The sequence below is a fragment of the Natrix helvetica genome, assembly GCF_964273705.1.
Source record: "Natrix helvetica genome assembly, chromosome: 2".
Taxonomy (NCBI): Eukaryota; Metazoa; Chordata; class Lepidosauria; order Squamata; family Natricidae; genus Natrix; species Natrix helvetica.
Window position 1 is genome coordinate 281,154,136 of NC_138552.1, and position 25,015 is coordinate 281,179,150.

A 25,015-nucleotide genomic window follows, 5' to 3' on the forward strand; every position below is an offset into this window, starting at 1 on the left:
CTCTAGGGGGCGGTACTTATCTCCGTTTCTAAGCCGAAGTGCTAGCGCTGCCCGAAGACATCTCCGTGGTCATGTGACTGGCATGACTAAATGCCGAAGGAACACGGAGCGCTGCTACGTTCCCACCAAAGATCCCTATTTTTCTACTTGCATTTTGACATGCTTTCGAACTGCTAGGTTGGCAGAAGCTGGGACAAGTAACGGGAGCTCACTCCGTTATGTGGCGCTAGGGATTCGAACCGCTGAACTGCCAACCTTCTGATCAACAAGTTCAGTGTCTTAGCCACTGAGTCTCTACTATTATTCCATATGCCTTAATATTTTTGTTATAAAATGTTCAATCATATTTTCCTGGGGGATTTTGCAGTAACCTTTCCCTGGAGTGGGGAGGGAATGGAGATTTTGCAGTATCCTTCCCCTGCCACGCCCACCAAGCCACGCCCACAGAACTGGTAGTAAAAAAAATGGAATTCCACCACTGCTTTGCATCTCTGCATCTTTGTCCTCTCTGAAGACGGTTCTTTGTGAACGGGATTGTGCAAATGTTGATGATAATACCTTTAATTAAACCTTAATCCTTAGTTAATCCTTAAATTGCTACAAGGCTCTTGGTTGATTTTTCTGCAAAAGGCAAAGCCAACTGCTAGTTTTCTGGAAATTGGACCAAGAAGCAATCTTTGTGGGAGACTACACACCCTTTTTGGTTTCATGCATGCATTCTGCTTTTGGACTATTTCCCTTAAGTGAACTCCCCTTCCTGTTACAACACGGAAAGAAACCTTTTTTTGCCTCCATGACCATTTCAACCATTTCAAGTTCTTCTTTCACTCACTTTTCTGCAGATTCAGCCGTTGATTGGTGAGGCTTTCTAATCTCCATTATCTTCAAATTATTTTGGTGCTCTTTACTGGAAAAATAACTGTGGTTAGTTTCCAGTTTGGTTTGCACCCAGCCCACTCTTGTCCGGTTCCTTCCCAGACCAGAACAAAAGTATACCCAACTCAGTTCAATTGGCAAAATATTATGTCGTTTGATGTTGATTAATGAAACTTCAGCAAACTTCAGAAACAGAGCAAAAGTAGGGAGAGAGAATCATGGATAATCATGAACAAGGTGATAAAAGGAAGACTTAATACCTTTTTGGTGGCGAGTGTTGAAAGTGCCTGCATGTGAAAGTGCATGTGCGCATCCCCCCCATAATGCAATGTGTGTGCCCACCGTGTGCATACATGTCCTCGTGTGCACCCTGACCCCCGCACATGCACATGTGACCCCCCCTGTGTGCGCCCTGCCCCCCATACATGTGCGTCAGTGGTGGGTTTCAATTTTTTTTAGAACCTCTTCTGTAGGTGGGGCCTGCTTTGTGGGAGTGGCTTGCCGGCCATGTGACCGGGTGGGAGTGGCTTGCCAGCCATGTGACTGGATGGGCGTGGCCAACTGGTAAAATGTGTTGAAACTCACTTAACAACGCTTTTGCTTAGCAACTGAAATGTTGGCTCAGAAACTCTGGCATTTGAAGCACGCAAGTCTTAAAGCTGTCACATTACAAGACCCTTGCACCCCTAACCCTTTAGAACCCCCCCCGCAGGGGTGTTCAAACTTGATAGCTTTAAGACTTGTGGACTTCAACTCCCAGAATTCCTCCTCTCACTCTTCATCTAGATGATGTGCGGACGGGTGGGGGTGGGGAGCTGGAACTGGTTCTAAATGGCACTGTAGATTTGTGGAACTTCTTCTATAGAAGAGGTTAGAACTGGCAGGAACCCACCCCTGATGTACCTGCATCTCCCATATACACAGCAGAAACCCGAAAATCAGCTGGCTGGCAGGAAGTGCGTGCGCATGCAGGGCCGAACTGAGCTGAGGTGATGACTTGCATGGCCGCAGAAAGGGCTCTGTGTGCCACCTATGGCACGCTTAACCATAGGTTGCCCATCACGGACTTAATATATCTTTATATTATAATTCACAGACCATTCCACAGCTCCTTGAAACAGATAGCAGAGAATTAGCCAAAGATAACAGAACCAAAATAGAACCAAGAAGGAAAATGCAGGTAGTCTTCAACTTACAACACTTCATTTAGTGACCATTGTTAGAACAGCCCTGAAAAAGTGACTTATGACCGTTTTTCACTTATGACCATTTCAGCATCCCCATGGTCATGTGACCAAAATTGAGACACTTGGCAACTGACTCATATTTATGACGGCTACAATGTCCCGGGGTCAGTTTTGCAACCTTCTGACAAGTCAACGGGCAAGCCAGATTCACTTAACAACCGTGTCACTAATTTAACGCCTGCAGTAATTTGCTTAACAACTGTTGGTAAGATGGTAAAATGGATCAAAACTCACTTAACAAAAGTCTCACTTAGCAACATACATTTAGGGCTCAATTGTGGTCATAGGTCAAGGACTACCTGTACGCAAGGATCCTGTAGTTAAACTTCCTGATATTTATTTGATTTCTACAACCACCCAATTCAACCCATACACAACTCACATTTCCATATAACAAAATGGATAGAAACATATTGTTGAACCTGTTGAAAGTTAGCACCCACCCTTCTCTTAGAAGAATGAAACATTTTAGGAAATATTAAAAAGGCAGAATATTATATTTTCCTGGATGAGAAAAGGAGAAACATGTTTTAAAAACAAAGCAGCTCCATCTCTCACCTGCCCCTTCAGTTCCAAGGTGATGGGTTTAAGGCATGGCCCTCAGGACAAGATAGGGTTAGGACTCTAACCATCTAGCAACAGAACTTATCACATGGCACCTGGGGAGATTGCATCACCCAACAAGGCTCAACCGAGCCTGGGACACAGACAGCCTACAGAGTTAGCTAAGACCCCTGCCCGCCTGGGAGTCTGACAGCCAATGGGATACATTTCTTGTACAGGAACAGGAAGCTCTAAGGTGGGGCCCAACAGAGGGTATAAATCTATCCCTCTCTCTATTCCATGTGCTTTTTTTTTGCTCAGGACCTCAAACCATGTGGTCCTGTCCACCATTAAACCATCTTTCGAAACAGCCACCATGTTTCCAGTGCCTTTTTCTCCACTTGGAACTGAACCCAGATGGACATTTCTTCCAACAAACCCAAACATTTTTGAAAAGTTCTTTCAGCTAACTTTTACTTGCTTGCAATAGGTTGGAAGATTTGGTCCTGCAGGTATTCTGCTGTCCCGCTGTAGGAAGTTATCACCCAGCCCTCTCCCAGAAAAATGAAATATCCTAGGAAATATTGAAAAGGCAGAATATTATATTTTCCTGGATGTGAAAAAGAGAGAAACACATTTTAAACACAAAGTAAATTCCTGCAGCTTCCAGCCCATCCCCACTTTGTCAATGGGCCATTAAGAAGGCCAAGATAGTCCACTTTACATAATAAAGAGTTATCCTCTTCAACTCCAGAATGATGGGATAAGGCAGGATAATATAAGCCTTTATTCAACTGACCACATGGCATCTGAACTCAATCAAACCTGGATTCAAAACAGCCTAGAGGGTTGCCCCTGCATGGGCCCATGTGAGTCTGACAACCAATCAGAATACATTTCTTACACAGGAACAGGAAACAGAGAGGTGGGACTGAACAGGTTATAAAAAGCCTAGCAAGCCCCTCCATTTCCCCTTCTCTTCTTCTTCACCAACATTGAAGCATGTGATCACCTTTTCTGTTCAGGACTCAAGCCATGCGGTCCTGTCCACCATTAAATCATCTTTCCAAGCAGCCTCCATGTCTCCAGTGTCTTTTTCCCCACTTGGAGCCGAACCCAGAAGGACATTTCTTCCAACACCGCCATAGAATCTTTGGAGTTGGAGTGACTTCCCACTTCCGGAAAGTTTCCCCGTTGTTTTTGCTTGTTGGATGCATTAAGAATCACGATTGTGTGACAGCGGGGAGGCTGCAACGGCCACAACTTTGCACATAAAACTTCTTGAATATCATAACAATTTCAATTCCACAGGGGTAATGGGCCCCACATTTGCATTCTTCAAGTTGGCGAGTTTTAATCATCTTGATTAAAAAAATAGTTGTGACATAACACACTGTTTGGGTTATCTTGAGGGTACCAACAGATAAACAAGATGTGAATTTTAGTACTGCAATATATAGATAAGGGGGAAAAAAACCCATACCTTTGAGAGGGATTTGGCTGCTTGAAATGCATGTTGCTTTATAAACTCTGATTTATGCCACATGTATGAGATATATTTTTATTTTAATTTATTTAGTTTGTCAAGCATGTACAAGATAACAGGTATAAATGTAAACATGGACATGAACAAAGGAAATGAATACAAATAAATGGGGACAGTAGGGCAGAGATAGAAGGCACGTGGTATGCTTATGCACGCCCCCTTTACGGACCCCTGAGGAATGGGGGGTGGTCCACAGTAGACAGTTTAAGGTTGAAGCTGTGAGGGTTTGAGGATGTAACAACAGAGTCAAGTAGAGCATTCCAGGCGTTGACCACTCTGTTGCGGAAGTCGTATTTTCTGCAATCACGTTAGGAACGGTTTACCTTGAGTTTGTATCTATTGTTTGCCCATGTATTATTGTGGTTGAAGCTGAAGAAGTCGTTGACAGGCAAGACGTTATAGCAGACAATTTTGTATACTGTGCTTAGATCATACTGCAGGAGGCACAATTCCAGATTGTCCGAGCCCAAAATTTCAAGTCTTGGTAGCATAGGAAATTCTATTGTGAGCAGAAGAGTGGAGTACTTTTCTCGTGAAGTACCTCTGGACCCGCTCGATTGTATTAATGTCCACTATATAGTGTGAATTCCAGGCAGAGCTGTATTCGAGAATTGGTCTGGCAAAGGTTTTGTATGCCCTAGTTAGCAATGCAATGTTACCGGAGAAGCAGCTTGACATGTATGAGACATATGATGTGATTTGTGTAGAGTTCAGTAAGGGCAGTTTTTCAAGAATAAGGTAATGTTTCCTTTGAATTGAGCTTGAAGTCCAGGAAGCGCAAGGCCACATCTGTACAATTTTCTTGTTAGCACCGCTCTCTTATGGGAAGTTGTGTGACCTGCAACACTTTTAAAAAGTCATTATATTGTGTTTGTTACAAGCCTTCCTTCTGGAGCATCTTTAAAGAAAGTGGTTTCAGTTTCCTCTTCAGTCTCCCTCTATGTTTCTATCAACCCAAAGGGATGCAACTTGAAAAATCCTATACCTCCTCCACTTATAACAGTTTATTTAATGACCATTTAAAGTTACATCATCACTGGAAAAAATGACTTATGACCATTTTTCAAACTTACGACCATTATCAAAATTCAGACAGTTGGCAACTGATTTGCATTTATGATGTCTGACTGTCACTGACCCAATATGAAACTATCTGGTGCGCCCTGGTTCAATGAATGAAAGGCTTGGCTGAAACTGACAATTTACATTTTCTCTTGGTTAAAAGTACTGCATCACGGCAATCTCTACGGGGTCCTTGGTGCGCCTGCGCAGAACGAAATAACAGCGAAATTACCGCTCAGCTCCCACAGGGGGCGCTAGAGATATGGACGCGTCCACGCTGTTAAAATCAGAAAAAAACACGTTCCTGATAAAAGTACCCCAGAGGCTTTGACGGAACAGTAAATGTTGCGCATGAGCAAACAAGAATAGCTGCACTGAAAAGTCACCGCCACTGCGCCTGCGTGTACTAACGGTTGGCTAACGATACATCGGACTCTTGCCTATATTATCATGGCCGTTCTTTTGAGGGGGAGTTGCGCCTGCGCAGAACAAGAAAGGGTGAAAGGTTAACAAGATGGCGCTGCCCATGATCCCAAAATGGTGATTCTTTTCAACGTGGTCCGGTGATCTCTCCAGGCAATCTGGGATGGGGCTTACTGGCTGCCTGACTGCCTTCCAGAGAAGGATCTGCGTGATATATGTAGGATCCAAGAAGCAGCTCCTTCAGCGACCAACAAGCAAGGACTTCGGTGGCGGACTCTGCACAAGGGGGCTGTCTGGGGGCTGTCTGAAAAGGGGACGGGCCTCCCCCGGGTGGCCATCCCTGAATCCTTCCCCCAATAGTCTCCCCTGGTCCTTCCTCGGCCTTCCTCTCGGCCTCTTCTTTGAAGGCCGGCATCGCGGCTTCGCGAAAGCCGCCAAGCCAAAGAGCATCCGGCACGCCAAAGCCGCCGACGAGGCTGCTCCCATTTTCCAATATGTGGGAGACCGAGCAAAAAGGAAGGACCGGGTCTTCGTGTGTGGCTTCACCTACTCGGGGGCTCTGGGCATCCCTTCCTTTATCGTCCCGGATGCAGGGAAAACGCGAAGGCGCATCCAGCCCACGCCTTACCGTCTGGAGGTAAAGGAGAAGGTGAGAGAGGAGAGAAAGCTTCCTGCTACCTTGGAGTTGGGTCGTTTCAAGAATGAAGATGGGGTAGCACCTACTTCAAGTTGCCACTGAAACCCCAGCCAAAATCAGACCCAATAAGGGTTGGGATGGGTGACCACTATCACAGAAATCACAGGAAAGCCGGTGTAAGCCCTTTGAGGTAGTCTAATTGGGAAACTAAAACAGGAGTACTATTACTTTTGTGATAGTAAATACATTTAACAAATAAATGATAAATAGGATCTTGACGAGATCTCTGGTTCTCCCTATTCTATTGTTTTCTTCTATTTCTTTGCACTGTTCATTTAAGAAGGCATTCTTATCTCTTATAGCTATTCTCTGGAATTCTGCGTTCAATTGGATGTATCTTTCTCTATCTCCCTTTCCTTTTGCTTCCCTTCTTTCTTCAGCTGTTTGCAAAGCTTCCTCAGACAGCCATTTTCATGCAAACTATTTATAAACTATTTATAAACTATTTAACTTATATGCAGAGAACATCATGAGAAAGGCAGGGCTAGATGAATCAAAAATTGGAATTAAGATTGCCGGGAGAAATATTAACAACCCCAGATATGCAGATGATACCACTCTAATGGCAGAAAGTGAAGAGGAACTAAAGATGCTGGTGAAGGAGAGTGCAAAAGTTGGCTTGAAACTCAACATTAAGAAAAGTAAGATCATGGAATCTGGCTCTCTCAATTTCTGGCAAATAGGTGGAGAAGAAATGGAGGTAATGACAGATTTTATTTTCCTGGGCTCCAAGATCACTGCAGATGGGGACTGCAGCCAAGAAATTAAAAGACGCTTGCTCCTGGGGAGAAAGCTATGGCAAATCTAGACAGCATACTAAAAGGCAGAGACATCACCCTGCCAACAAAAGTGCATATAGTCAAGGCTATGGTTTTCCCAGTGGCAATGTATGGCTGTGAAAGTTGGACCATAAGAAAGGCTGAGCGCCAAAGAATTAAGGCCTTTAAACTATGATGCTAGAGAAGACTCCTGCGAGTCCCTTGGACTGCAAGGCGATCAAACCTACAGTCAGTCCTAGAGGATTGCTCTTTAGAAGGCCAGATCCTGAAGATGAAAGTCAAATACTTTGGCCACCTAATGAGAAGGAAGGATTCACTGCAGAAGAGCCTAATGCTGGGAAAGATTGAGGGCAAAAGAAGAAGACGGCGACAACAGAGAATGAGGTGGCTGGATGGTGTCACCGAAGCAGTAGGCATGAGCTTAAATGGATTCCAGAGGATGGTAGAGGCCTGGAGGAACGTTGTCCATGAGGTTGCGATGGGTTCGACACGACTTTGCAACTAACAAGAAAGGACCTTGAAAGTCACGTCTCCCCTCCTTTATATTAAGTCTCCAGAGGATGAAGGAGGGTCCCTTCTGAGATGCTTCCCAGGTCTATTTTCCTTCCTAAGATACCTTTTGCATGATGGTCGTCTAGGCTGTGGCTCTCCCTCCTGGCCCCCAAGGTTGTTCCCATAGCCTGTTGCATCCAGACAGTGACCTCAACAAGGAGATCCCAGAAGATGGCAAAAAACAAGCCACTTCTGTATTTTGTGTTCATGAAATTAGCCAGAGTCAGGCTTGACTTTAAACATGGAGATCTTGGAGGATGTTGCTGTTATAGCAGTCACCTAGATGTTAAAGGATATTTCATTATTGCTATTGGACTTTTTAGAACGGCTTTCCAATTAGGTAATCTTTAAGTATGGAAAGCTGGTGCTGCTAATTGTCAAACCATCTTTGGATAAATACTAAAATTAGTGTGATTTTAATTATACTTGGTAGATTTCTTTCCTTCACTCCCTATTGAAACAATCTTATAATTCCACGAAAGTCTCTTTTCTTACTTGTTTTTATTGCCTTCTAAGAGGTGTATCCAGGCAAAACGGATCCTATGTATTATATTAATGTATGCAAGAAGATTTGTTTGCAAAAGAAAGCAGATCCCTTTATATCTAGCCTTTAAAATCCCTCATTTCTTTCTAAATGAACAACGGATCTTTGCGGGACCAAAAGAAGCACTCTTTGTTCATAATGAACATAATATAAAGGAATCCCATTTCAGCACAGGTCTCCCTGTTCTAATTCTTGAACACTGCATCAGTTTCTCAGAACAATATACGAATTGTTTTCTCAGTACAGAAGCAGATTTTTCAAGCAGCAACTATCTCTGTAACAGTTGTTGCTAAAAGAACAATGATTGTTTATTATTTATTTATTTGTATCTTGCCTTTGGCCACCTAATAAGAAGGAAGGATTCACTGGAGAAGAGCCTCATGCTGGGAAAGATAGAGGGCAAAAGAAGAAGGGGATGGCAGAGAATGACGTGGCTGGAGGGAGTCACCGAAGCAATAGGCATGAGCTTAAATGGACTCTAGAGGATGGTAGAGGACAGGAAGGCCTGGAGGAACGTTGTCGATGGGGTCGCGATGGGTCAGACATGACTTCACAACTAACAACAACATCCTGCCTTTATTATTTTTACAAATTATTGAAGGCAGCTTTTGATATCTCTGATCAGCGTTCCTATACTTGAAAATGCGAAGGAGATAAACAAGTGACTTTGAGTTGCTGAATGAGAGCCTGATGAAGTTTCTGTATACAGTATTCTTTGCTTTTTTCTTATTCAGAGAGTTGGTAGACTTCTTTCCTTTTTTAACATTAGAAATGAGGAATTTGTGTTTTCCAAAAATAATATTAAGAGTGTCTCTCGTTATACATGATCATTAGCCTGTTAGCTTTGATGAGAATTAGGATCCAAAAATAGTGAACTACAGGTTCCCCATCTTTATTGTATGCTTGTTTATATCAAACTACGGCAAAACTGCTTATCTATTGTTTTAAAGATTTCTTCTGCTGCCTGTGGCTACGGGTTCACACTTCTGTCATCCAGAACAATGGATATTAACAAGATCTGGGGAATGGGGCTGAATAAAGATTCTCAGATTGGATTTCACAGGAGCAGGAAAGATAAAAGTATGTAAAACTTTGCTAATTTTAAAAGGCTGCATGCTCTCCTTGTTCTTTTACTCCCATGCTTTTAATGGATTATTACATATTTATTCCATCCTTCAGTCATCTTTCCCAGAATGCTTGGCAGAAAAAAAAATTGAACTGTTAAAATTATACAACATTATAAATAAACACAGATAGTGAAGTCAGGCTAAAAAGCAGTCTTTAAACTTAAAATTAATATCTATATTTCTCAAAAGGTTAGGAAAATTGTGTAAGCCGCTTTGAGTCGCCATGGGTGAATAGGCGGCAATATATATTTAATAAATAAATAAATAAATTGTCTTTGCATGGCACTGGAAAGCCATTGGGCAGTTGTCTGGCAATCCTGTTGCAGGATAATCTTACATTTGAACCAAATAAACATTTGGCATGATCCAGTAAATCTTTCTATAGGTGGTACCTGCAAATAGAGCATGTGTTCAAAAGTAGTAGTTGTCCTAATATCGTTATTGGTGGTCTTGTGGAAACATCTGTCTGCCTTTTATTACAAGGCACTATGCTAACTCTGAACAGCCCCCCTGGAATGGGTCTTTTTTAAAAAAATGGCCATGGCAAGGCCTGCCTTGAAATACATTTTACTGGTAGTGACTGTGTGCCTAGCCATAAATAATAGTAATTGTACCTAGCCACAAATAATAGTAATTCTACCACAAATTGCAGGGAGTTTGAAAATGAGCATCTTGAAATAATTTAAATCCATTAATTGTGACATTTGTTAAGTGTTAGTAACTTCTGTAGCAGATTGAAGGTACTCTCTTTGTAATACATTGAAAATACATTGTCTGTTTCTTTATTTTTAAGCTAAAGGCTATGAATATGTCTTGGAGCCAAGCCCTATTCCCTTGCCACTGGCCAAGCCACAGCAGAGCAGAGTTTTGCAAGTATCTTGTGGGAGAGCACATTCTTTGGTGTTAACAGAAGAAGGAGGTTTGATGGTACTTTTATACTTTATAGAAAGAGTCTGACACTAAAGTTAATACATAACTTTGTCAACTAATGGGAGAGATGGGCAGCATAAAAAACAAACAAACCTGTCAGGTTTTTAAAGTACCAGTTTAAATACACCAGTGTAGTGGAGTAGTTAAGTATTGAGCTGTGACCTGGGAGATCCTGATTCAATCCCATCCTTAGCTGTGGCGGTTCATTGGGTGATGTTGGACCAATCATTCTTTCTCAGGCCAGCCTATCTCATGCAATTGCTTTTCTAGAACTTAAAATAAAGGGAGCTCCATAGCAATCTAATACCAGCCATAATGATGTCAAAATACCATTGGGTCAAAAATGATACAAATTGTTCAGTTGACATCAGCAGCGTCATGTCTAATATCACTCCATAAATTGCGCAGTGATGTCATGTGGTTTCCTCATTTGCTGATACCTATGGAGAGATCTCTCTTTCTTAGGCTCCCAGAGGAAAGGTAGGATAAAATTATAAATTTGTTGATTCATGAACAAGTGGCTGTATTGGTGCATCATGTTAAGTTATAATCCATAGTTTAGCAATCATATCATCTGGGTTTGTTATTGTGCTGAATCAAAACCAAACTAAAAGCTGTAGAGTATGTTAAAAATAAATGCTTAGCATTAGACGTCATACAATCTTGGACAGATTAAAAATTAAGCTGGCTAGTGGTGATTTTATGTTCAGTACCTCTTCCCTGATTATGGATTTTAGGATGTCCATTTTCTCAAACTTTTACTGGTGGTGGAGGAAAGGGAAGGTTCATTTATTTGACATGTTACATCTTCCTTAACTGTATTTCCAGAACCAAACTCTCAATGCCTTTGTATGAAAATCCATATTTAAATGGATTTAAATGCACATTGTTCTTGAACAATGTATTTGAAAGAAAAAAATAATTGCATTTTCCCTTTCCATATTTATCAAAAGGAAGATCTTTCTGAAAAGACATTTTTTTTCCAGCTAAGCAGGATATTGGATGGTGTCTCAAATTTTTTTTCTTTCAGTCTTTAGCATGGGCAACAATGCTTATGGCCAGTGTGGCCGAAAAGTGATTGAAGGTGAAATATACAGGTGAGAGAACCTGCTTGATTTCATATCATGGTTCGTGATGGAAGGGTGTCTCTTAAGCAGGGCTAGGAGATGGGTGATTGACTTGGTTTTAACTGGAATCCTGATTCATGTTCCATACTTGGTACTTTGCATTCTGAAATGTTGACATCAGAAGTTATGTAAAAAAAGCATGAAATGCTGCCATTGGCTCTCCTCCTTAGTTATTGCTTCATGACATCTCCCACCAGTTCCAACAGGCACCACCAATGATGAAGGATACAGAGAAATGTTGCTTAGCAACAACTGAGGGTCACAGCCCTATTCCTGTTCTAAAGGACCCACACGATTTCTGTGAGCTCATAACACATCCCTGGATTGGAGGAAGAGTTGTTCTAATATTACAACTGATGTAGAGTATTTTCTTCCTATTGGAACTTTTAAGGCAAACAACAGAACAATTCTACCTCAAGCATTCCCCCCCCCTCTGTCTGTTGATGGGAGCGCTCTGTGATTTCAGCTTAGTATTCAACTGGGATTCTTTAAATCTCAAGAACAATTCCATGTTATAGTTTCAAATACCCAAAAGCCCTTATGCAGTGTCAGGAAAGTGCTTTGGAAAATACTGGAAGCTAAATAGTGAGCCCTTTGAAACTTTGTCAGTAATCGGCATTTGCCCCAACTGCATTTTTTAAAAAGTTTCAGCTGTTCACTTTCTTGATGGCTTGTTTCACTTTCTTGTTATGCAGGGAGAGCCAGATCATTAACAAACTACAAGGATTTGAAGACAGAGTGGTCCAAGTAAGTCGTGCCCAAAAACCTCTATCCTCTTTTTGAAGGAAAAACGCTGTGTTGCGCTGCATCAGCTTTTGCATGTGTCTTTCAAGAGTCTAACAAGCTGAATTAGACCAGGGATCAGTCTAGTTTAGCACCCAGACCCTTGTCAAATTTCATGTGGCCTTTGGCCTAATTTCAGACCCCCTAAAGCACGGGTGTCAAACTCAAGGCCCAGGGGTCAGATCCGGCTGTAGGGTACTTAGTGCTGGCCCGTGGAGCTGCCCTGGAAACAGTGAAGAACCAGCCCGCGGTGCTTCTACTAGAGAAAACAGGCCCCCGAGATCCGTTTTCTGCTGTCACGGCCTCCTGCAACCCTCTGCCAGTGAAAATGGAGCTTGGGAGGACCCATTTTTACTGGCAGAGGATTGCAGGAGGTTGTGGCAGCTGAAAACAGAGATTGGGAGCCTGTTTTTGCTGGCAGAGTGCTTGGGCCACCATAGGCTCCCCAACAGGAGTGACGTCGAGTTTGGCACACCCACCCCAGGCTCCCTGAGGTCAAACACAATCCCGATGCGGCCCTCAATGAAATCTAGTTTGACATCCTTTCCCTAAAGCAAAGAAATCATTTCAGAATTTGCATAGAAAAAGATGCCAAAATGAAAAAAAAAAAGTTAAAAAAAATCTAGTGTTTTTGTTTATTTTTGGCTGGGGTTCCATCTGTTTCAGCTCTGCCCACAATTGCCTCAGAGGAGATGCAACTGACTAATCAAAGCCAACTTTTAGCTGCAATCTAGAATTTTTCTCTGGGCTTATGAGAAATAAGAGATGCATCTTAAAAGCTTGGATTTTATCATCCTCCGTAGATTTCTACAACTTGGCACCTCACAAAAATTTTGGCTGCTCAGCACCCATTGCTACCCTGCCCAGCCTAGGGATGATAGGAATTGTAGTCCATGAAATTAGGAAGGATCCAGGTCAGGAGAAGACTGGCCCACACTGACTACATTCAAATAAGCAGGCTTAACCAATTCAGCTAAAAATGTAGTCACTGCATATTACAACTTGCTAAGTTGGGTTAGCATTAAATTTGGGTTCATTTATTTTGGGGGGTGTCTGTACTACAGTATGTGAACTCAGGAAATGGTTTAATTCATAACCAGCTTACAGTAAATGTGCAAACACAGCCAGTAAAAAAATAACAACCCCACAACTTTTCTCTTATTTGTTTTAGTCTCAGAAGTCTTGGTGTCAGTGTTCCAAATATCATGCAGAATTAAATCAGAGTCCACGCCAGAGCTATCTCTAAAGTTCCAATTTAATAATACAGACATGTTGGCACATCTGTGGGAATCCCAATTCTGGAAGTTACCTAGGATTCCCACCCAGTTGAAAGTTCATGATCTTGTCCCCACAACACCCACAAATCCATCACATGCTCCAATCTTCTTCTTCCACGCTGGCATCTCCACCCCGCTGGTTCCGGTCAGGTGTCGAGGTGCGGAGACAAAGAATAACCTTGAGCTTCTAGAAAGTAATTTTTTATTTTGAAAACAACACATTCTACCCCTTGCTATTCCCCCCCCCCCCACCCCACCTTAATGAAAAGACATACTAAAGATGAAGCTAGACGGAGAGAGTGTGGCAGGCCAAAGATTCCTAAATGAACCGCTGCAGGCCTGACACTTGGTTTCATTGATTTATTCCCCCCCCCCCCCCCTTAGGTCCCTTTGCCACTCCAGTCATATATGATTCCGGTTCTCGCAGAAGATCTTTTAAATTTTAATAATTCCACAGTAATGTTCGCGAACTACAGGTAGCCCTCAACTTACCGCTATAATTGAACCTGGAATTACAGTTGTAAGTCATGGTGGCCATTTAGCAGTTCATCACATGACTCTGCCTTGATTTTGCAACCTTTTTGCAACCTTTTTGGCAGCAGTCATTAAGCGAACCCTGGAGTCATAAAGTGAACGGCCGGTTGTTAAGTGAATAGAAATAGGAACTAAAGTGACCATATGATGCTTCAGACAGCCTTAAAAGTGGGCTGTTCACTGAACCCCAAAATGTGATCATGTGACTGCCAGGGGGGCTGTCTGTTGAAACTTTGAATCCAGGTTATAAGTAGCTCTGGGGCGGTTTGTCATAATTTCAAGTAGTTGCTAAGCAGCTGGTTGTGAATTGTGGACTACTAGTAAATGCCAAGTTATAATAGAAACACCTGGTTATAGAAGGTTGTTTTAATCCTGGTTTCAGAGGTGGGTTGCTCCTGGTTCGGCCCGGATCGGGTGAACTGATAGTGGCGGCGGGGGAAGGCTGCGCCTACCCGCCTGGACGCTTCTGTACATGCGAGCACGAGCGAACCAATAGCGTTGGGATTTGCAACCGACCTCTGCCTGGTTTCCTCCTCATACCTATTTAACTTTGACTCAAAATGGAGCGTTTGTTTGAGCAGCAAGCATAGCGTTTAAATCCCAAATGTTTGACTACATTTTTATTTTTTATTTTGCCTAAAGGTTGCCTGTGGGCAGGACCATAGCCTCTTCCGGACTGAGAAAGGAGATGTCTATTCTTGTGGTTGGGGAGCTGATGGCCAGACAGGTAAAATGTCTGAGATGCATCATGCCAGCAATTTCATTTAATTTAATCTTGATTTAATAATTGAATTGAATTTAGCAACCGGGAGAAAAAGAAAAAGGAACACGGAAGAAACACAAAAAAAGTGGTTTATAAGCTGCATAAAATTGAATAAGAATTTTCAAATTAGGTTAATGCTTCATATAAGAGTGATTTTTTTTAAAATCAATTTTGCACTTGTTAAAATCAACTGAGTCATACCAAAGGCAGCCAGTATATGGTCAAAACTGTCAATCGTAATAAACAATAGCAATTGATCCAATCTGATCTATGTCAGTGATGGCGAACCTATGGCACGCGTGCCACAAGTGGCACGCGGAGCCATTTGTCAGGGCACGCGAGGCGCTGCCCTGTCAGTTGGCCAGCGCACATGCGCGCGCTGGCCAGCTGAGTTCACCTTTTTAAAAGCTATTTTTCGCCTTCCCCGGGTTCCAGAGGCTTTATAGGAGCCTGGGGAGGGCGAAAAGAGCCTCCCCGCCCCCCCTGGAGGCTTCAGGGACCAACCGGAGGCATCTCTGAAGCCTTTTGAGCGCTCAAAACGACCCTCCGAGCAAACCAGAAGTGACTTCCGGGTTGCTCGGAAGGTCGTTTTAAGCGTTCTGAAGGCTTCAGGGATCGTCCGGAGGCTTCCCTGACGCCTTCGGAGCGCTTAAAACCACCCTCTGAGCAAACCGGAAGTGACTTATAAGTCCTATAAAGCCTCTGGAGCCTGGGGAGGGCGAAAAAAGCATGTAAAAATGGGGGGGTTGCGCGCTGTGTGCACATGCACACTGGGGGGATCGCGCGTTGCATTATGGGTACGGCACGCCGGCACACAACCCTCCTGCGCTCCCCCCACTTGTGGCACGCGAGCCAAAAAAGGTTAGCCATCGCTGTACTATGTCCTTATAATGCATCAAACAAAAACTAATACTGCGTTGTTATGTTGGGAGAAACCTGAATTTTGTATATGGTGTAATTCCACGTGCAGAATTTATATTCTGTAAATGGTTTCCAGAGCAATTAACTTCACTATCAAACACTTTTTGACAATAGTGCCAGCTTTTGAAGTTTACTCTGTTATCCTCCTAAAAAGGAATTGTATGTAATTTCAAGTTAGAAGCAAAGTATTCTAGCAGCTGTCAAGGTATAGTTCCAACTCTGTATAACTTTGTAGGAATCTAAGCCTCTTAACGTTCAGTGGAAAAAAAGCTGGCACGAAAATAATTGGGAAAGTTGATATTTATCATTGTTTCATTCTGTGGTAAATCATTTTCCAGAATTGTTGAGGTTTTGTGACATTGCCACCAAGTGTACAAAGAATGATTCAACCTGATAGCTGCATTGCTAGCAGTGTTTTTGAATCTGTTCAAAACCATAAAAATGGAGACTGGAGCATTGTTGATTTTGCTTCTGAAGTAGAAGTGATTTTAATTTAGTTTGTACCTATTGAGCAAGTTACTTTGGAAGACAGAAGGCTGCTGTATAAAGTGGAGGAAAGGCATAGGGCCTAGTTACCTGCGGGATCGTGTCCTGCCCCATACATCCCTGCGACCCATTCGCTCACACAGAGAGGGTCTCCTCCGGGTGCCATCCTCTAGAGATTGTCAGAGGGCGGTGCCCAGGAGTAGGTCCTTCTCTGTGGCGGGCCCTACCCTTTGGAACGACCTCCCCCCAGACATTAGAACAACAACCGATCTCCGCTCCTTCCGCAGTAAACTGAAGACCCACCTGTTTCGGCTAGCCGGCCTGGCATAATTCGACAACTTTTCCACCCCTAGGTCATTTTTAATTGTCAATTTTAGTTTTTAAACTATTAATGTTATTGGGGTTTTAACCTTTTTCAGTATTGTAATTATTTATTTATTTTTTACCTCCTCTATATGACACTGTGCTGACTGTTGCTTGTGTACGTCGCCCTGAGTCCCTGTGGGGAGAGGGGGCGACTAATAAGTTTAAATAAATAAATAAATAAATAAATAAATAGTGGTTACACCACTTTTTTTTTTTAAACAAAGTTTTATTGGTTTTTTAATATTTTACAAAGGGAAAAGGTATGGGAAAGATTACAAATTTTGGCAGCCGCGAAATGCGGTAGGTGCACCCCCCCTCCAGACTCATAGTATACATTTGCATAAAGTTCAAATATTACATAATAGCATATAGTCAGTGTGGTAAATTCAATTAGTAATTTCGGTCAGTTTATATCACGTGGATTTTCTTACTCATTTGTGTGATCTGAGCTTTCTTGATGTCGCCCCATCTCCCCCCGTTGGCAGTGCTCCGGCCCCTCCCGTGTCTTGTATATCTACTGAAGTGTCTGGTTTTTCTAGGAGTAGTTTATTTTTTTCCATAAAGGCCTGCACCTCTATGGGTGTATTCATTCTAACTCTTGTCTCCTCCCAGAATATTAGCATACCTTCAGGCAGTAACCATCGAAACCACACCCTCTTCTGGTATAATTTATTCACCAGTTGCGAATAAGATTTTCTTTTCTCCCTCACTTTCTTGGGGATCTGTTTCAGAATGGTTATCTCCTTATCTTTGTATGTCAAGGCTTGCCCCCTTTGTGCATTCAGGATTTCATCTCTTGTGCTTTTCCTAAGAAATTTAATGTGTACCTCCCTGGGGACATTGTGTGTTCTAGCATACGCTGAGTTCACTCTATAGGCCAGGTCTATTTCCCACCCCATCTGTTGTTTTTCCTTCTGAATATACTCAGCCAAAATGGTTGTCATGATGTCCCTTATGTTTTCATCATCTGTCTCCATCACGTTCTGAAATCTAAGATAAAAAGACATTCTCTCATACTCTATTTTCATTTGTTGGGTGTCAAGTTCTTTGTTTCCCCTCTGCACACCCTCTATCCCCCCCCCCTCATCTCAGCCGCCCCATCCTCCAAAAGATCCAGTCTCTGTGAGTTCTTATTAATTTTATCCTGGTTCTCTTTAATTTCTTCTTTCATCTCCTTCAATTGTCTCTTTATTTCCTCTTGTCCCTGTAGAATTTGTTGAAACATTTGATGAAACTCCAAGTCCGTAGATTTAGGTTGCTTGAAGGCTGTTAACGTTGATTGTGTGCTAGGACTGGAGGTTGCAGATGTTGGGGCAGAGGCAGCAAAGCCTGGCTTTCCAGGAGGTGGTCTTTTAGATGCCATTGTTTATAAAGTAAAGAGTCCAGTCAGTATAAAGAAGGATCAGTCAGAGGGGTAGAACAGCCAAGAGAGTCCAGGAGACAGAGAGTCCAGGCACAGGGGAATTTTCTAATCACCCTGGCAAAAGAGCAGACGTTTTTCACTCCAGGAGGTTCAAAAGCAAACAATCCACAAGAGAATTATCCAGGTAGCACGGAGACAAAGACCGGAAGCCTGAAACTAAAAGGTGGAGTCAAGTTTCACATTTCATGAAGACAACGGAAGTGTGCCATCTTGCCCTGCCAACTTCGGATATTGAGGCAACAAATAAAGTTTTCAAAGTTCAAAGTTCCCAGGGCTTCCAGATCTCATTGTCTTAAAACTTAAAAGTTTAAATCTGAAAATCCATTTAATAGTGGTGTGACATCTTTAGTTTGGCTCTCCCACTCCTCCTTCCCTTGGGGCTGAGAGCTCACTTGTTTCCAGCCGCTTGTCCAAGGGGGGGGGGAAATCCCCCTCCCCTCCAGCCGCACCTCTCCAAATCAAGCCAAAAGTTCAAATTTGCACAGCTGACAGATTTTAAAGTTGGTAATAGGAATGAAGGAAGTCTACACCTCACCGCTCCACCGCCGCATCCTTCAGCTTTCTTTTTTCACTCCGAACAGCCTGTCAGTGAAGACGCCCACGCGTCCTCCGATCTGCTCCCCTGTGCCTTGAGCGCGCGGGGGACCTCCCGCCGGCCGCCGCTGATGCAGGGATCCCCCGCGATGCCGCCCCTCCGGCAGGACGCCTCTGCGGAGCGTCCTGTGCCCCCCAAGAAGTGGGGAAGCCCACCGGGGAGCCGGAGCGAGCAACAAGTTGCCCGTCGCCGTCAGCCGCCGGAACCGGAAGTTGTGGTTACACCACTTCTGACTTGCAGAAGAAATATATTAATTAAAGAAGAAAGGTGGCTCAGTGGTTAAAGACCCTGAGCTTGTCAATTGCAAAGCTGACAGTCTGGGTTCAAGACCCAAATGCCGCGCTATGGGGTGAGCTCCCATCCTTGCCTCAGCTTCTGCCCACCCAGCAGTTTGAAAGCACGCAAATGCAAGTAGATAAATAGGTACCACTTTGCCAGGAAGGTAACAGCATATAATTATGCTTGCCTTGGCAGATAATCATGCTGGCCACATGACCATGGAAAAGTCTTTGGACAATATGCTTCCCCCCTTGGCTAAAAAATGGAGATGAATGCTGCCCCCTAGAGTTGGACCTGCTGACTAGGCAGGGGAAATCTTTACCTTTACCTTCAGGAACAATATTTTTAGAGTCATGGATGAAATAGATCAGAGGTAGTCAAACTGTTGCTCATAGAATAGCTTCTGGCTCTATCTTCTTTGTCTTCCTTCTGATGATTAAGATCAATACCATTTTGAATTAAATTGGAGGCTGACCAGAGGTGGTATTCAGCAGGTTCTGACCAGTTCCAGAGAACCGGTAGCGGAACTTTTGAGTAGTTTGGAGAACCGGTAAATACCATCTCTGACTGGCCACACCCCCATCTATTTTCTGACTCCCGAGTCCCAGCTGATCGGGAGGGAATGGGGATTTTACAGTATCCTTCCCCTGCCACGCCCACCAAGCCATGCCACGCCCACCAAGCCATGCCCACAGAACCGATAGTAAACAATTTTGAATCCCACCACAGGCTGACTACATTCTGGTGATTTTCATAACTTAGTTCAATCCTTTAATTTTGCCCTAAACATGATTTATCAGTTAAAGGCAAGGTTATGGTTATAAATATTACAATAACTGCTTTAAGTTGTAGCATGAGTTCGTGTGCATGCATACAAAACCCACCAGAACCCACCACTGTCTCATAGTCTGTGTTGTTGTGGGATAATAGGAGAAGGAAGGTGTATTGACGTGCTCACTACCTTGAGTTAGATACGAAGAAAGGGATACGTTGTAAAAAAGAGAGAGAGAGACTACCTTGCAGGATTGTTGTGAGGATACAACTGGCAGGGTGGAGTTCTACATGCTTGAAGAGCAGTATGGGTAATCCTTGACCTACAACCACAATTGAGGCCAAAATTTCTGCTGCTCAGCAACACAAAAGTTAAAGGAGTTTTGCCCCATTTTACAACCTTTCTTGCCACAGTTAAGTGAATCACTGAACTTGTTAAGTTAGTACCACAGTTGTTAAGTGGATCTGGTTTCCCGAATTGACTTTGCCTGTCAGAAGGTCGCAAAAGGGGATCACATGACCCCGGGACACTGCAACCGTCATAAATAGGAGCCAGGTGTCAAACAGCTGAATTTTGATCACATGACCACAGGGATACTGCAATGCTCATAAGTGTGAAAAACGGTCATAAATCACTTTTTTCAGTGCTATTGTGACTTTGAATGGTCACTAAGGGAACATTGTATGTTGAGCACTACCTGTAGTGCTTAACTTACCACACTCCAGTGAAAATATAAGGGAGCTCCAGATCAGAGAAGGTGAACAGAGACTGGGTCTAACAACAAAATTGGGGTCTCTTCATTTTCTTTTTCCTCTGCAGACAATCTATTGACAGTCTAAATCTTATCAACCTTAGCAAATTTAAGACATATGGACTTCAACTTCCAGAATTCCCCAGCCAGGTATGCTGTGCTGGCTGGGGGATTCTGGGAGTTGAAGTCCACGTATTTGAAAGTAGCTAAGGTTGAGAAACCAAGCGGTGGCTCAGTGGCTAAGATGCTGAGCTTGTCGATCAGAAGGGTTGGCAGTTCGACGGTTCGAATCCCTAGCGCCGCGTAACGGACTGAGCTCCCGTTACTTGTCCCAGCTTCTGCCAATCTAGCAGTTCGAAAGCACGTAAAAAGTGCAAGTAGAAAAATAAGAGCCACCTTTGGTGGGAAGGGAACAGCGTTCCGTGCGCCTTTGGCGTTTAGTCCTGCCGGCCACATGACCACGGAGACGTCTTCGGACAGCGCTGGCTCTTCGGCTTTGAAACAGAGATGAGCACCGCCCCCTAGAGTCGAGAACGACTAGCACATATGTGCGAGGGGAACATTTACCGTTACCTTTTAATACAATATAATCCAAAAGATGTGGACCAGAGCTATCACTAAACAAATAGCAAGTTGAGGGCTACCTGCATGGAATTATTATTAATTTATTATTAACTGGTTGATTTTCCATAAGTATGCATATAATGCACTGACTTCCCTTCTCTTTCTCTCCCGACTAGGCCTAGGCCACTACGACATAGTGAGCGTTCCCACAAAACTGGGCGGGGACATTGCAGGCATCCGCATTACACAGGTCACAACCTATGGAGATTCTTGCCTGGCTGTTTCCGAGACAGGCGAGCTCTTTGGCTGGGGAAACTCGGAATATCTTCAGCTGACTTCCGTTACTGAGACAACCCAGGTTAGAATGGTTGACACTTGCACAACATGGCAAGCCATTTGTGCCACGGGAAAAGAGGGAGGCTGGATTGGCTGCCGGTGGTGGTGAGGTGGGGATACGTGTTTTTGAGAGGGTAACGCATGCATTCATCCTCCGGGTAGCATGCTGAAGGTCTCCTTTTCCAGAACTCTAGGCATGGCTAAGATTGACAGGTGAGAGCCGGGGGGGGGGGGGGGGGAGGGTGATTGATTTCTTTGAAATGTCAGGGTAGTTAGAATTACATATGAGCTGTGGTGGTGCAGTGGTTAGAGTACGTTATGGCAGTCTACTTCTGTTGCCTTCTGGCTGCCTGCAATTTGGCAGTTCGAATCTCACCAGGCTCCAGGTTGACTCAGCCTTCCATTCTTCCGAGGTCGGTAAAATGAGCACCCAGATTGTTGAGGGCAATATGCTGACTCTGTAAACCACTTAGAGAGGGCTGTAAAGCACTATGAAGCGGTATATAAGTCTAAGGGCGATTGCTATTACTACATTAATTAAAATAATGAGTATGTTAATAATTTTTCAGCTCAGCCAAGTTTTTTGCAGGTTGGGTGCTCAAATTCTGAACTTCTGCATTAGGCAAAATGAGGAGGTCTAGCCTAAAGCTCCACAAAGCAGAGATCCCTACTAGGTACAGCATAACTTTCTTGGCATCTGCTAAAGATTAGGGATCCATCAGGCTGGAGGCATAGTCGAAAGAAATCAGAGATGTCTAATTCTGGAGATGCCTAAAGTGGTACCTTGCTCAATAGTAGTAACTGTGAGAGGGATCTTGGAGTTCTAGTGGACAACCATTTAAATATGAGCCAGCAGTGTGCAGCAGCTGCCAAAAAAGCCAACACAGTTCTAGGCTGCATCAACAGAGGGATAGAATCAAGATCACGTGAAGTGTTAATACCATTTTATAATGCCTTGGTAAGGCCACACTTGGAATACGGCATCCAGTTTTGGTTGCCACAATGTAAAAAAGATGTGGAGACTCTAGAAAGAGTGCAGAGAAGAGCAACAAAGATGCTTAGGGGACTGGAGACTAAAACATATGAAGAACGGTTGCAGGAACTAGGTATGTTTAGCTTAAGAGAAAGAAGGACTAGGGGAGACATGATAGCATTGTTCCAATATCTCAGGGGTTGCCACAAAGAAGAGGGAGTCAAGCTATTCTCCAAGGCACCTGAGGACAGAACAAGAAGCAATGGGTGGAAACTAATCAAGGAGAGAAGCAACTTAGAACTGAGGAGAAACTTCTTGACAGTTAGAACAATTAATCAGTGGAACAGAAGTTGCCTTCAGAAGTTGTGAATACCCCAACACTGGAAGTCTTTAAGAAGATGCCATTTGTCTGGAACGGTATAGGGTTTCCTGCCTAGGCAGGGGGTTGGACTAGAAGACCTCCAAGGTCCCCTCCAACTCTGCTATTGTATTGATATCTTCATATTGGACACACATTGCTCTTCCTTCGTTCAAATGAAGTGCTGGTGGCTGTATACAGGTAGTCCTCCACTTCCAACCATTCACTTAGCAACTGTTTGTAGTTACAACAGCAGTGAAAAATGGTTTACGACCAATCCGCACCCAACCATTGCCGCATGATCAAAATTTGGACACTTGGAACGGCCGTGTATTTATGAGAGTTGCAGCATCTCAAGGTCATCTGATCACCACTTGTGACCTTCCCAGCCAGCATCTGACAAGCAAAGTCAATGGGGGGGGGGAGCCCAAATTGCTTAACGACCGTATGATTCACTTAAAAGCTGCAGTGATTCCTTTAACAACTGTGGCCAAAAAAGGTCATGAAATGGGGCACAACTCATTGAACAACTGTCTTGCTTAGTGATAGACTATTGGGCTCAATTGTAGTTGCAAGTTGAGGACTACCTATACCTGGGCTGCATTTTTTTTTGCAGAGCTCAGGATGACACAATGTTCAACCTTGGTATGTGTATATGTGTGTGTGTGTGTGTATGTGTGTGTGTAAATGAAATTTCAAACTTGTCAAGCTTTGGATTTGTCTTTGTAAAAGAGACTGTAATGCTCTTCTTTCAGTTCAATTCAATAGAGTTTATTGATGGTCATTAAGCAGTACATAAAGCTCTTTTTTTCTGAAAGTCTTAAAATAACAGCCTTGTCCCATTCCATATTTCTGCTCATTGCAGGTCAACGTGCCCAGACATTTGCACTTCGGTGTTGGGAAAGTGAAGGAAGCTTCCTGTGGTGGAACTGGCAATGCCATCTTAACTGGTGAGCCTCTTGGTCATCCCCCCCCCCCCCTGGCCCCAACCCAAAATAAGATAAAAGTGATTTAGTATGGGTTGTGCTGGCTGAGGCTGATGGGAGTGAAAGACTACTTTTCAGAAGATGGATTTTACTGCTTGCGATTCAAAGCACCTTTGTAAAGTATCATGAATTCTGGTTACGTTAGCTGATTGCTTTCTGGTTTGTGTGCTGCTTTGGGAAGCATGGTCCTAAAAATGGCTTAAAACAATCTAATTCAGTGTATCTCAACCTCAGCAATTTTTAGATATATGGATTTCAATTTCCAGAATTCCCTAGCCATCATGAAGTTCACACTTCTTGAAATTGCTGAGGTTGAGAAACACTGATCTAAAAGCCAGTGCATAAATATCCTTGGAATTAAACCAAACAAACAAAGATGACCAAGATGGTAAATAGTAACTCATGCTGGTTGGTGCTCATTATGAGGCAGCCTGATTGTGGAAGCTTCCTACAATCGTTTTGTTTTTCTTGATCACAACTTCTAGCTGACAGCTTCAGGGAGCAGAGAAAGTGGAGAAGTCAAATGGGAGAATAAGATAAATGAAGGCAATTTATAGCCCATGCAAATTGTGGTTTCCCAAATTGTGAAGTCGGTTGAGTTGTCATGCAATCCCTGGGAAACATCTAATGTGTAGCCCTAGTGCTTATATGTTGTGCTTGTTAGGGATGTAACCCTAGGCTTGGCTTGGCAATGTATATAAGCCATGATTGTAAGAAATATATCTGTTACTTTAAATGCTAAAGAGATGTAATTGGCTTGTTACCTCAAGCAGCCATAAGAGGGAGCCAGAATGGCTTTTAGCTCTCTGTTTTGTTAGACGCTGATCAGTGTATTGTGAGGTACTGTGGTTTGCTACTGTTTAGCTGTTTTGTGTGCTAGACTGACTATTTGATAACTGACTGACTGAGCCGTGTATGACTTGGACTGTAAACTGAACTCTGAATACCTCTATATTTCCACATAGAAAACTATATTTTATACTGTTCAGTGTTCCTGTATGCTGGTTTGTGCGTGTTCTTGCATACCACTTTCATTACGCTTCTCTGTACACTCGCTCTCCTAACGGGGAGCTTACTTACTTAACAGTGCTATAATGGCATATGGCAAAGAGATATACGACACACACACACACACACACACACACACACACACACACACACAGTTTCCCTGAAAGTAAGACCTCCCTGGATAATAAGCCCAACTGGGCTTTTGAGCGCATGCGCTAAAATAAGACCTCCCCCCAAAATAAGCCCTCCCTGAAAATATTGCAACACAGCAGCAGCCATGAGGTGACCACGCTCGCCGCCTCCTGCATCTCAAAAATAAGACCTCCCCGAAAAAAAAGGGCCAAGTGCTTATTTTGGGCGTCAAAAGCAAATAAGACCCTGTCTTAT

At 43.3% G+C, this 25,015-nt stretch overlaps 1 protein-coding gene across 1 annotated transcript in view; it reads left to right on the forward strand.

Annotated features, from left to right (window-relative positions):
• The first annotated feature begins 5,713 nt into the window (after positions 1 to 5,713).
• The window catches only part of RCC1L (RCC1 like), a 29,370-nt gene continuing 10,068 nt past the window's right edge, over positions 5,714 to 25,015 (forward strand). Inside the window, exons 1-8 of the mRNA XM_081941425.1 lie at positions 5,714 to 6,346; positions 9,220 to 9,349; positions 10,190 to 10,315; positions 11,357 to 11,423; positions 12,149 to 12,200; positions 14,690 to 14,774; positions 21,144 to 21,325; positions 23,500 to 23,584. Of these exons, the coding sequence (XP_081797551.1) occupies positions 5,861 to 6,346; positions 9,220 to 9,349; positions 10,190 to 10,315; positions 11,357 to 11,423; positions 12,149 to 12,200; positions 14,690 to 14,774; positions 21,144 to 21,325; positions 23,500 to 23,584 (1,213 nt within the window). The 5' untranslated portion in view covers positions 5,714 to 5,860. The remainder of the gene's footprint in view (positions 6,347 to 9,219; positions 9,350 to 10,189; positions 10,316 to 11,356; positions 11,424 to 12,148; positions 12,201 to 14,689; positions 14,775 to 21,143; positions 21,326 to 23,499; positions 23,585 to 25,015) is intronic.